The following is a 14,148-nucleotide window of genomic DNA, read 5'->3' on the forward strand; positions in this document are numbered from 1 at the left end:
TGAACTGATGTTTGTCGAAGAAGCTTAGCCTGGAATTAGAGACTGCAGAAAAATATGACCCTAGCTATAGTGTGAATGGAGGTCATCCACGGAGACTGTATGGAGTAGATAGATCAGTGGCTGAAGATGGAATTGTGTGAAACAGGAACGTAAGGGGTAATATCAGAAGAAGAAGTGTTTATGAATGTTCATGGATGTGTTTGGTAACAAGCAACGAAATGGGCACTTTGTCCTTCCGATAAAGCCATGGGAAAGCACTGCAGAGGGGACAAAGAGCTGGGTGTTGGGAAAGGAGTAGGAGCTCATCAACTTGACAAGGTGGGAATAGGCATTGTGTGCATAGAATAGCAAGTCCCAACACTGACAGTTTCATTGAGGCTAAAACACATGAAGCAGTAAGTGAATGACATAAAGCAATGTCATCAATGTCCCAATAAAATATTATAGTAGAGAGGCCTTGTAGTAATGGGTGCTTCAAGGACATAGTGGAGGCTTGTGTTTGAGATCAGCCATTGGATTGGCAGAGGAAATTGTGATGAGTCTTTCAGTTAGGTGAGTCAGTAGACCAACCTGGAAATGGATGGCAAGAAAGAGAATGACCAAGCTGCAACTGTGGGCTTCTTTGGGGGAATTCATTCTGTGTTTGTTGATAAGTTAGGAATGAGGCTGAGTTGAAAGTTATTTCCATAGTGCCATGAATTTCCAAAATAAAAAAGTAAATAAATAAAAATAATGAGCCTCACCATATTCTTTCAGTCACAGTAAATTTAAATAACAAGTTGGTTAATGTGAGATCTGGTTATGCTATGAGAGAGAAATATAACCAACATTTTTTCCTCCTTTAAAGGACTTTCCAGAAAAGGAGAAGTCCACAGCAAAGGCCCTAGAAGATGTAAAAGCAAACTTTTACTGTGAATTATGTGACAAGCAGTATCACAAGCACCAGGAGTTTGACAATCATATTAATTCTTACGACCACGCTCATAAGCAGGTAAGCCCGAGTGGGAAAAATCTTTCTTATTCCTAGATTTGTACCTTCACAACAGAATGTATGCATTTAGCCTTATTTATTGTCATCTAAGATGCTGAGGTGAAACCATTTTTTTTTCTTGAAAGGTTGTTTTCTGTTTAAATGTTAGGTGAAATATTTTTTTTTACTAGAAGTCACATAAAACTGTAGGTGAATTTAAAGAAGATCTAAAAGCAGACTGATATTTATTTTAGAATTACACATACGGGGAAGCCAGAACCCAGTAAAAAGAGTGACCTATTCAAAATCACCTAACTAGATAGTGGCAAAAGCAGAGCACTGGACAGAATCTGTTACAGGGTTCTTTCAAGATTTCTGAGGTTTAGCGAAAACTAGGACTTTAGGAAAACAATTCTCATTAAAAGGTTACATTTTCCAAAGAATACCCTCTTAGGAAAGTCAAAGTGGTTACTTAATAAATGGACCATTGCAAACAAATATACGAAAACTCTGAGAGGCTAAGTTGAGAGGTAATTCATATAGAAACATTTCATTTTTTTCCTTAAAGGGCCATATATATACATTATCAGTTTGGATATTCTATGCATGCTACTATAATCCTCTCTTTCCATCTCTCTATGCAAGAGGAGGCTATTATTCTTATCCTGTTAGCTTTTATCTTTGTTGCATGAGGTATGAAGATTTTGGCCATTTAAGAATTAGGAGTGTTAAATACCACTAAGAAAGAGATACCACTTGGTCAGAGGATTGACTGTGGCTAACAACTGTGAGAAGGTGCACACTCCTGATGCCAAATGGATTTGATATCTTGGAATGTGTGGGGAACTCTTCTATAATCTAGACCTAAAATATTTATTCAGGCTAAACAACAACAAATATTTTGACTAACATCCCTAGTATTTACTGAGTGCATATAAAATATTTGTCCTTGAGAGATCCAAGGTTCAGTTTCTATTTTTAAAGGTGTGGCATGTATCCATAATTTATTGTATTTTTCAGTCAAGAGCAAGGACATGGAATAAACTGTTTTAGGACTGTGATTCCCAAAACTTAGTGTGCATAATGATCACTTTGGAACTTGATAATGCAGATACCCAGACTCTCCTTCAGGTATTCTAATTCAATAGTTCTGAGTGGGGCCCAGGAACTTGCATTTTTAAATGATTAAAATGGAAAATTTCAAACAGGGTCCAAAATATCCATTATTGGGGCACCTGGGTGGCTCAGTCCACTAAGCAACTGACTCTTGATTTCAGCTCCGGTCATGATCTCAGGGTCCAATGATTGTGATCGAGCCCCATGCTGGGCATGGAGCCTGCTTAGGATTCTGTCTTCCTCTCCCTCTGCCCCTCCCCCACTAGTGCATGCATGTGCTTGCTCTCTCTAAACATACACACATGCATATCCATACTTTTGGTTGACACGTGTTTAAGTTTCTTTGAATATATATTTCAACTATAGGTTTTTCATTCCCTCCTTATGTTTACTTCTTGCAATTTATCTGCTGAAAAAATTAGACATATTCAGGATTTTGCTAAATGTAATCCAATACTGTCTTTTCTCATTTCCTCTGTCTTCTGTATTTCTTTTAAACTGATTGTTACATATAGAGATCTAGACAAATTCAAGTTCATACTTTTTTCTTGGCAAAAGTACAAGGCACATTGTACCCTTCTGTAAAGAGGCATATGATGTCTAATTGCCTCTATTTTTATGACTTTAAGTTTGAGAAATGGGTTTAGATAATAGCTGTTTGATCCATCCATCATTAAGTACCTCACTTTTTTCCACTAATGATTTTTGTAACCATCGATGATCATTTGCTTAAATCTATTACTTCATTTCAAGTTGTAAAATGATGATTCTAATTCTATCATCCATTCATTATTAATTACATGGAATATGTCTATAAAGAGAAATTTCCATAAGCATCACTCCCAGTGGATTTTATGTAGGTGGTCTTGAGATGATATACATACACATATATATATATATATATATATACACACATATATGTAATATATATGATTTATATATATTACATATATATGATTTAGAAAAATAAGTAACCAGAGAAGGTTCTCATGGGATAGCTACATTTGATCTGTGTTTTAAACATGCAGAAGTAGATGTTGAACTTGAGGCTGAAGATGGGATGGCATTCTTGACAGTGGAAACACAAGAAGCTAAGGTGAGGAAATAGAAGGGCATGAGACATGTTTTCAAAACTGTAGAAAGCACTGGACTCCTAAGAGGGTGATTTCTCCACACCTGCTCTACCTGTCACAGCCTCTCTTGTACTCTGGAATTCTGTCTCATCAATTTCCCTTTTTATTAGTTCCTTCAATCTTATTTCCATTGGCTTTCCAACATGTTGATAAAACAAACTTTCCTCCAGCCTTCTATTTTATCTGTGTCCCTATTTCTGTGTGTCTTTAGGCTTATCAGTGCTCTAATGTTCCTGGGTATGCTCCTTCACCAAACAAGGGTTGAGCTTCTGTTATGTACTGTTGTGCTAGTTGTGAAAAATGGACCCATTTGGTCCCTAACTTCAGTTGGGAGCTGACATCCCAACTGGGGAGACAGACACATCCACACACCATAAGTGTACTAGCAATTGTATACCCAAGACACTAAGTGTACAAAACTGATTTACGAAAGAAGACATGACAATTAAGGTAGAATTCTTAAAGAATGACTAGAAATTAACTGTGTATTGGCGAATGTTAGGTCTTATATGATAGAAAACCTACACCAAGACATGCGGCAGTTCCAGAGCATGACCCACCCACAGAGAAACTGCAACAGATTCTCTATGGCCATTAAAGTCACCGTCACTATCCTGGGGAGCTCTTGTGTCTCATTCCTCTCATTCTTTTCCAGTAGATCTTGTTCTCGGTCTTCGTTCTGCAATCTCTTTTCACCATTCGTATTTAATCTCACTTTTGAATCTTTGCTAGGGCCTTCGAACTGGACTCCCCATCTCCAGTAGTTTCCCTGCTCCAAACCAGGTTACCCATTTATGGCCATTTAATCTTCTTAAATGACCACGTTCAGGGGGTGATGACTGACTTTTTCAAGAGTCTGAACTACTTAGCCTGTCAATTCAAAACGTCCACAGTCTGGCTCTGGCTTCCATTTCCAGATTTATCTCCTGCAACTCCAGAATTTCCCTACAGTTTCTCAAAGATGCCTTATGCTTTCCCACCTGCTCATCTTGGCTCCTAATCTTCCCTCTGCCTGGGATGCCCTCCCATCTCGTTCATGGCTGTATTTCAACATATATTCCTGCGTATTTAATGCAGAGATTGACAATTTTTATCTGGATATTCAAAGAGCTGAGATCTCATGGTAAGCTGACCTGACAGCATTTTCCAAATTCTCTTTGATCAAAATCTGTTAACATTGTGCAGAATTTTATACAAAAGTCCACTTTGGAAAACAATGGAATAATTAAATGTGCTGTAGACCTTGTAAGACTGCTTTCTTGTGTAATGTTGAAATTTTTTTTTTACCTAAAGATTTATTTTAGCCTAAAATTTTGACAATAGCTTGAATTTTAAATGAAACTGGGTTTACAATTTCCCTTTTAAATGAAACTGAATTTTATATACAGAAAAGGGAAGTATTTACTAAAGTAAAACATGCAAAAGTCTTTTTTTTTTCAAATTCCAAAGCTAAATATGTCTGTTTGGTTCTTGCTTCAGTAAGGGCTCTTCTTGATTGTGATGATGATTATAATGATAGTGGTGAGGATTTGGCTGAGAATATTTTTTGGCCTGAGTAATATGAATAGCTTCTATAATTTTATTTTCCATGTGGATTCAGACAAAATATCTGTCCTCTTCTGTTGAACTTCCAACAGTATGGTCTTTTTGGTATACTTTGAAGTGACTCTAAATTCACATGAAATGAATTCTGTTACTCATTGGTAGAATGACTTAGAATGAGAAGCAACGTAATCTGAATTTTTATTATTCCCTAGGCTCCTTCAGTTGAATAAGTGATTTCTAAGCTTTTATATTGTCTTGTACCTGAATAGCAGTGTCCTGTGTTATTTTATTATAAAGATTATATTATTCAGAGATATATTATAATTCTAGAGAAGTAAGTCAAAATATATGACTTTAAAAATAAAGTAAAATAGCCTGAGAGTCATAGCTTTAATTTAATTCCATTGGGCATTTAATATAATTTTTCTATAATTTGATACAAAATTAAGGTATTCTTCTTAGGTGAGGTGCCTGGGTGGCTCATTTGGTTAAGCATCTGACTTTGGCTTAGGTCATGATCCTGCAGTCCTTGAGTTCAAGCTCTGCGTCAAGCTTTGTGCTGACAGCTCAGAGCCTGCAGTCTGCTTCAGATTCTGTGTTTCCCTCTCTCTGTGCCCCTCCCCCACTTGTGTTCTGTCTCTCTTTCTCTCTCTCAAAAAATAAATACACATTAAAAAAAGTTTTTTTAAGGATATTTTTCTTAGGTATTATTGGTAGAGAAAGATTGCTTGTCAGTAAAAAAAAGCTAAATTTTTTATAGATATTCAATAAGCGGAAAAATAAATTTCTAGCTTTAACAACCTAGCTCTATATATAACTCACATTTTTGGAAATAACTCCATTGTTTTAGCTATTGCCTTGAACTTATGTTTCCATGTAAATGTTGAGCATTACCACTAAAGCAGTTTGAATGTATATACAAATTATAGTCACTTGGATAAAGACAGCAGTGTAACTATTAATATAGCTAACATGTTAATTACAGCTAATTTCTTGTGAGACTCTCTACAAGTCATAATTCTTTTCTCAAGACAGTTAGCCACAAGTGTATAATACTGAAATGAAACTGCACATCCTTACATGCAATAAAAATCTCTCCTGCCTCAGAGACATACTGGCTCATCTCAATTTAGAAAAAACAAAGGAGCCCGATCCCCATACAAACAATCCATGAAAATATCTTCAATAATAAAAAACAAATCCACTTTTAGATCCTCCACATGTGACATTTAATCCTCCTAATTTTCATTTGCCTCACGACTGGATTTATTTTCACTCAGGAGAACTTGTCAAGCCTGAATTTCAACTCCAACTGATTCATTCTTAAAATATTATTTTGGATTCTCCCCAAATCTACCTGCTCAGGATAAAATAACAGAACAGAATCACCTTTGCCGTCTTGTCTCCAAGAGGAAGACTCCCACAACTGCTAAACAAATTCAGTCCAATTACCCCTTGCTTTGCTCCTATAATTTGATTTTTTTTAAGTTTACTTATTTATTTTGAGAGAGGGAGAGGGAGAGAGAGAGAGAGAGAATACAAAATGCAAATAGGTGGGGGGCAGAGAGAAAGGGAGAAAGAAAGAGAATCTGAGAATCCCAAGCAAGCTCCACACTTCCAGCGTGGAGCCCAATGTGGGGCTCGAACTCACAAACCATGCAATCATGACCTGAGCTGAAGTAGAACATTTAGCCGATTAAGCCATCCAGGTGCCCAAAATGGATTTAATTTTCTCCAAATACTGCCCCAATTGTCCTGATAGTATATTTCACCATAATATGTTTAAGTTACTAGTCCTCTTAATGTGGCAAAAAAACTTCAAGGCAAAAAAAACTTAATTTGTAGGATCAGCAAAGTTGATGAAATGTAGACTCAAGTATCTGGAATGGAAATTCTCAGAAACATACATGCTAGTGAAATAAAATACTACTTATCTTCGTTTATATTCTGCATTCTATAATCCAGCTTTCTGCTATGTGTGTGTGTGTGTGCGTGTGTGTATGTGTACATTCATATGTATATGTAAATGTATATGTAAATATAAATGTATATATACATACCTCACTGACCCCACCCCCTGGAATTACCCAGCAGTAATTGGAACCTCCATTAGCAAAAAGAGTACAAAAGACTCAAAGAAGATCTTAGCTTCTGGCTCACAATTCAGCTTTCCTAAAATGCTGCTGCCAACCTTTTTTAGTTAAAGCCTTTTTGATCTTAAGGTTGTCTCCTGATTAAAAAATAAATTAAAAATCTATATTCTAGCTCTTTCTGTATCTCAGATGTGCCAAGTGCTTTCCTGCTTTAAGACATTTGCAATGTATCTCTCTGTAATGTTCTTCCATGTGAACCTTCCTGGTTCTTCTCTTCATTTGTGTGGTAGTTCAATGTCACTTTCTCTGGGCGGGGGTTCGGGGGAGGATCTCTGCTTTGCAACTCTACCTCAAGTGGACAGTTGTCAGTTCTCCCAACCTTAGTACTCTGTTTGCCCTCAGTGGTGGTCAGACTGTATTTGTGCTGGCTCTCCAGAGCCAATTGTTCAATGTATAAGAATTCTGAGAGCTGGCTCTTCAACCATCAGTAGCTTGAAATCAGCCATGGTTTGTGGTGGGAAATACACAAGTACTACAAACAATGCTTCTTAGGTTTTTTTGATTTTTCCAGAGTGTTTGTGTATCAGCACATCATTGCTTATTACTCTGTAAACACAATTTTTTCCTTTTTATTTTTTTGTCTCCCCTCCTCCCTGCCATTGACTCCACAAAGAGAAGAGGAGGGTGTTGTTGGTTCTATTGGCCATGTATCCATCCTTGTCTCTCTAAAGTGTAGAGCTGTGTTTGGCACATAGTAATGATTCCATAAATATGTTTTAAAAAGAATGAGTAAGTGAATACCACTCTGTCCTACATCGGTATATTCATCCACCATTACTAATTTTTTTCCAGTTTTAGTGAGAAATAGTTGCCATATATTAATGTGTAAATTTAAAGTATACAGCATAGTTTGATTTATATATATTGTGGGTGGTTACAGAGGAAAAAAAATTTTGCTTTATGATGAGAACTCCTAGGATTTACTCTTAAAAACTTTTCTATATATCATATAGCAGTGTTAACTATAAGTTATCATGTGCATCACATCTCTAGTCCTTATTTATCTTATAACTGGAATTGTATTCCTATTGACCATCTTCCTCCAATCCCCCCTCCTTCCACCCTCCACATTTGGCAGCCACAACTCTGATCCCTTTTACTAAGATTGTTTTTAAAGATTTGTCTTTCTCTGACTTATTTCAGTTCGTATAATACAATCAAGGTTCATCCACATAACAAATGGTAGGATTTTCTCATTTTTATGGCTGAATAATATTCCATTGTATAATGTTGATGGATTTTTAAGATGTGTCCATGTCCTGGCTATTATAAATAATCCTTGTATGAATATGGGGGTGCAGATGTCTTTTGAGTTTTTTGGGTGTTTTTTAAATAAATTACCAGAGCTATTTGGTTTTTTGCAATTGAGTTGTATGAATTTTATTTATATATTTGCTATTAACCCCTTATCAGATACATGGCTTGCAGATTTTTCCCCCATTCTGTAGGCTGTCTTTTCACTCTGTTGATGGTTTCTTTTGCTCTGCAGAAGTATTTGAGTTTCACTTAGTCCCAATTGTTTATTTTTGATTTTGTTGCTTGTGTTTTAGGTGTCATATCAAAGAAACCATTGCCAACAGCCATGTCAAGGAGCATTATTCCTGTTTTATTCTGGCAGGTAGAATTGGGTCTCGGCTCCCTCGTCTGAGTGGGCAGGGAAGGGGATGCTCCAGGTAACTCTCAATCTCTCAAACAAGTTCTCCAATTGGAACGAACTGGGACTACCCTTAGGCTTGGCTATGAATTAATCCCTCTGCCTGTGTGTAGCACACATACCCTCTCTGCTGGCTACTAGCTTTGATGTGGGGGCAATCCATTCTGTCATCCCACCGCTCTGCTCAAGTGTAGCTAGGACAGGAGTTGTGGCCAGCCGCGGTGGTCAGATGTAGCCTGAAAACACTCTCCACAAATGGTGGGCACCTATGACTCACCTCCCTGTCTGGGTTGGGCAAACTCAGCTCTAGGACCAGCAAAATTCCTCATTTTAAGGATCTAAATAAGGCAGAGCTACACCCCACAGAGTTCCCTGGCCAGAGTACACCACTGCCTTGGTTCTTCAAATTAGCAAAGCCGCTGGTTTGGGTTAATACTTGGGCATATCAACTGTGCCTGCCAAGATTCATGCGTGGGTTCTTGCATGCCCCTCCCCACTTCTCTGTCACATCCCGGTGGTTGAGCCCAAAGATTCCCCTGCAGTACTTGTGGGGCGAGATCAGAGTAGAGTCTTCCACAAGTGACCAACAGTGCTGTGGGGGTCAGTTGTCCCTGCCTAGGTTCCCCTGTCTCTCCTGAAGGAACCAGAGACTCAGGGGAGATCTCTCTATGTGGTGCTTCACTGGCCTGGGGGCAGGGCAATAACATCAATGTCTAGCTGCTTCTCTTTCCCTTCTAATGTGGTCTGTCTTGGGCTCTGAGGTGCAGTGGGGTGCTTCATCCTCATTGCCATTTTCTAGGAGTCTCATAGTAGTATCTTGTTTTTAATCAGTTATTAACTGTTCTTCTTTTAAAAGGGAGTGAAATCAGGGACAGCCTACCTTGACATCTTGGTGATGTCACTCCTTAAACGCTTCTTAAGTAGATAGAGTGAATGTTAGAGTAAAGAAGATGGGGCCTCTAATCCCACATTCTTTATAATTATTGAAGAAAGGCTGTCATAAAAACCCATTTTTATAATTTAGAAAATATTTGAGCTCATATCAGTGCTGATTTGGTGTGCCCCTTGAAGAATTTTAGAATTTATTTTGTAGGAAATTGCTAGTCTTCAAGGGCTTCTAAGCGAGCAAATGATATGATCAGATTTGTGATTTAGAAAAATATATCTAAAAGCAGTTTAAGAGATGGTACACCGGGCAAGAGCTTGGCTCTGTGATAAGATATGAGGCTAAAAGCCCAAGAGAGATGATCAGAAATCATTATATAGCAGTGACAAGGAGAGAAAGTGAGAAGGGGTGCATTCAAACGATTGCCATTGGCTCGCAACACATGAACACATGGTCTACATCACTAATAATGAACTAAATACAAACTTGGAGAGTTTTTTTTTATAAGGTTGTCAAATATGATAAAAGAATGATCCTACTCAGTGTTGACAAGATGTGAGAAAACAAACACTGGTAAACAGTCCTTATGAGGATATAAATTGTTTCAATCTTTTGATGTTCAGTTTTGGATTATTTATCAAAAGACTTAAAATGGGAATTTTCCCATCAACAATTCCATCTGGCATGTATTCTAGAAAAATAATCAAATGAATTCCAAAGATTGATGTATAGGATGTTTAAAATAGAAAAATACTGAAAACATTCTAAACATACAATGAAAAAAAAACAGAGAATGACTAAATTATGACACATATAAACTGGAATACTATGTAAAAATTAAAATTGCATTTTGGATCTATATTTTACACAAAATTTAATTATTAAAAGAAATGTTTGAATACTTGCTTGTATCAAAAATTAAAAATCAGAAGTATAGAATAATGAGTAAAAGTATATAGTAACAATTTGGTCCCTATCTTTTTAGATAAGCGTCTAAACGTTTACATCAAATTGTTAACTTTTATAGGAAATGTAAACATAAAATGTGATTTTATTTTACATATTATTCTGCTTTCATATGTTTTCACTTACATCTTGTCAGTCCATAAAGATTTCTATTTTATTGTGGTAAGTCGATACCCAGAATTTATGTCACGGTGACTTGTAAATTGTCTGAGCTTCATATATAATATTATTACCTTTTGATTATGTTTTCTTTCTTGTACAACTCTTTTTTCCTGGAGTTAGAAATTGCTTTACTCTTATATTTGCCTTGTTTTCTATCACTGCCTATTACAAATTTATCTCTGAACTATGTACCATATATAATAGCAAGGTCTTTTTTTAACATTTATTTATTTATTTTTGAGAGAGAGAGAGCATGTGAGAGAGGGGCAGGGGCAGGAGAGGAGACAGAGAGTCCCAAGCAGACTCCACGCTGATAGTGCAGAGCCTGATGCGGAGCTTGAAGTGAACTGTGAGATCATGACCTGAGGCAAAATCAAGAGTTCTGCTTAGCTGACTGAACCACCAGTGCCTCTGATAACGATGTATTAATACAAAATGTCAGATACATGAGGCAATAGGTCAGTTCTGTTTTGTTTTTTATTCCCCTCCTTCCCATTTTAGAGAAATATGTGGTAGAGACCTCTCTCTTTCTACTCCAGTCCCCACAGGTTGCTCTCCACTCCTGCTGCACAGCTATTGTTCTGAGACTTCTTTTTATCATCATCCTGTGACTGCTTTTGCTTCTCTCCAAGATTCTATTCCTCATTTTCTTGATCTTATGGCTTCCTATATCTTATTTCCTCCTTTTGCTGGAACCTAGTCCCCAGAAGCTTCCTAAGACACACAAGGTAAAACTGTGGGACCCACGTCTATCAGTAAATGTAAATGTGATTATTCTACTTTTATACTTGATTTATTTTTCAACCGGGTTTCAACTTTAATGTTGCTGTTGAAAAGTTATATGTCATTTTTAATCCCTATCCTTTCTTTCTGAAAACATTTAGACATTTCTCTTCATCATTTCTTCTCACAAGAAACATTTATTTATAGCCAGCTATGGGCCAGATACCATTCCAGTTACTGGGGATACAGTAATAAACCAATTATCTCCATACTTGTGGAGCTGACATCACAGTGAGTGTGGGAAAATAGAAAAAGAAGACAGAGGGGCGCCTGGGTGGCGCAGTCGGTTAAGCGTCTGACTTCAGCCAGGTCACGATCTCGCGGTCCGTGAGTTCGAGCCCCGCGTCGGGCTCTGGGCTGATGGCTCGGAGCCTGGAGCCTGTTTCCCATTCTGTGTCTCCCTCTCTCTCTGCCCCTCCCCCGTTCGTGCTCTGTCTCTCTCTGTCCCAAAAATAAATAAACGTTGAAAAAAAAATTTAAAAAAAAAAAAGAAAAAGAAAAAGAAGACAGAAAATAGAAAATAAGATCTTCTTCTAAAAAAGAAGATAGAAAATAATAGAATATGCACAGCACTGGGTAGTCCTATGTGCTATGGAGGAAAATAAGAGTAGAGTGTAGAGGGGGTGCTCTGGGCAAACAGAATTTTAATTACGGACTTCAGTGAAGATCTTAATGAAAAGACAATGATAAAACTTAGAAGATACAGGGAGCCATTGATTACAGCCATCTATCTGAGGGAGAATGTTCCAGGAAGAGGGAATGCTCCACGTAAAGTCTGGGAAATCACACCATGCACACTGTTCCAAAGATTCCTAATATGCTAACATCCTATAATGACTTGCTTTTCTATGAATCAAATTTCAATCACTGTGCAGGCCATTCCATAGAATATTTCAATTAGGAAAATCTCGCCATTTGTTTTGGGATTTTTTAAAATATTATATTTGATAATTTCCTCATCTGCTCTCTTTCTTCCCTTTCAAAATTCTCTTATTTGGATATTATAACTCCAGAATGAATCTTCCAAATTCCTTATTATTTTTCTTGCTGTTAATAATATGTCCTAATATTTATGTCTTAATGTGTATGTCTTAATATTTAGGTCAAAATTCTGTGAGATTTTCACAATATTATCTTCCAGATTTTCTACTGAACATTTTTTTCATATTGTGTGTGTGTATGTGTGTGGGGGGAAATAGAGAGAGACAGAGAGTGAGAGAGAGCAAGCAAATGCACATTTGGTTTGATCTACAGTTTATGTGCTTGAGGCATTCCGCATATATTTTGTAGTACTTGGCTGTTTACCTGACAGTCTTATTTATAACTAAGGGACCAAAAGTTTGTTTGGAAAGTTTATGTGTATGGGTTGAGTTTACCAGATGGCAACCTTCAGTATGGTGTGATAAGTAGTAATTATTATTATTTTTTTCAGTGAATGACCTCCAGGGGTCAGTATCTGTGAAGCTTTCAGAAGCCATGAACAGAAAAGAAATTTGAAATCTCACTTGTATGCAAATTTTCACTTAATCTCCTTATTTTAAATGGTTTTATAGCTTAGCCCTAAACTGTATCAGATGTTCCTAAGACTAAATCCTACCTGGTTCAGTTCTTCCAGAGAGCAAGCCTCAGTTTTCTGCCAGAGTAGACTAGGGGATCTGCTGGCCCATCTCCTCTTTTATAAGGACTAACTGGTTTATTTTGAGTCCCAACCTCTACTTTTCCAGTTTTACTTCTCTACCAAAATTTGCTGGATTAATGTCAGCTAGTCCTCACCTCAGTGGTTTGGTCTACCTTGTCTGTTACTTGTCCCTTCCCTTCTCTCTCCTCCCTCTTGTCTTTCCCACCACTTTAGGTCAATATATATATATATATATATATATATATATTTTTTTTTTTTTAGTAAAATAGAACCAACACTATATTCTTCACAGAGTTATTGTGACAATGCATGAAAATCTTGGCCCATTGCCTAGCATATAGTAAGTGCTCAACAGAGCAGATGGAGGCATGTTTCACAAAGTGTGGTTTCCAAGGGAAGCTGGGGCTCATTTCTCAAGAATACTGTTTGAGGGATTCTTTCGCCAAATGGGAGGCTAACCTGGAGGGCCTCTAATAATAAATATTTTTTAATAATAAAATTTTTATCTCTGAAATTATGATTGTGTAAATTTGTAGTTAAATGCAACTTTCCGTCTCTTGATTTAATCTCAGGCTTAGACTTGGCAGTGAAGAAAAAAATAATAATGTGCTGCTAGCATTAGGTCCCTGGAGCCATAACACCTATGTCAGGCTTTTACTTTCTGAATACAATTCAGCAACTTCACTTTGATGTATATCAGATGTCAGATATCATGAAAAATCATACGGCAGAGTCTTGGTTCTTTACCATGTATATGCTTTTTGCATTTACAGATCTATAGGTTTACTTTTCCTAGCCTTTTATTTTTTTAGTTTCTTTTAAAATTATGTTATGGCTTCTTGACATAATATTTCAGCATATCATGGTAGCTCTGTGCTGAATGAATTATGCATAAAATTAATCCTACAATGTCTAATGATAGCTTCTATTATGGCATTGTTGAAGATTTACAAATGGCAATATTATTCTCCTTATCTATTAAGTATTATCTGTTAAGTGTCTGGCACTAGGTGAGCTCCTCCCTTGAAACATAAATTAATCTGGTTATTTAAGTGATAAAATTATACTCATTATAATCAAAAAGACAAGATATTACAGAACTGTAAGGCTGGAACTCACTGCCCAGAAATGTTCATGATAA

The 14,148-nt window shown here is 36.9% G+C and overlaps 1 protein-coding gene across 1 annotated transcript in view; it reads left to right on the forward strand.

The window, feature by feature from the left end:
- The window catches only part of ZNF804B (zinc finger protein 804B), a 510,289-nt gene that overhangs the window by 404,439 nt on the left and 91,702 nt on the right, over positions 1 to 14,148 (forward strand). The window contains exon 2 of the mRNA XM_047851012.1: positions 848 to 991. Coding sequence (XP_047706968.1) covers positions 848 to 991 — 144 coding nt within the window. The remainder of the gene's footprint in view (positions 1 to 847; positions 992 to 14,148) is intronic.

Source organism: Prionailurus viverrinus, chromosome A2 (assembly GCF_022837055.1).
Source record: "Prionailurus viverrinus isolate Anna chromosome A2, UM_Priviv_1.0, whole genome shotgun sequence".
NCBI classification, from domain to species: domain Eukaryota; kingdom Metazoa; phylum Chordata; class Mammalia; order Carnivora; family Felidae; genus Prionailurus; species Prionailurus viverrinus.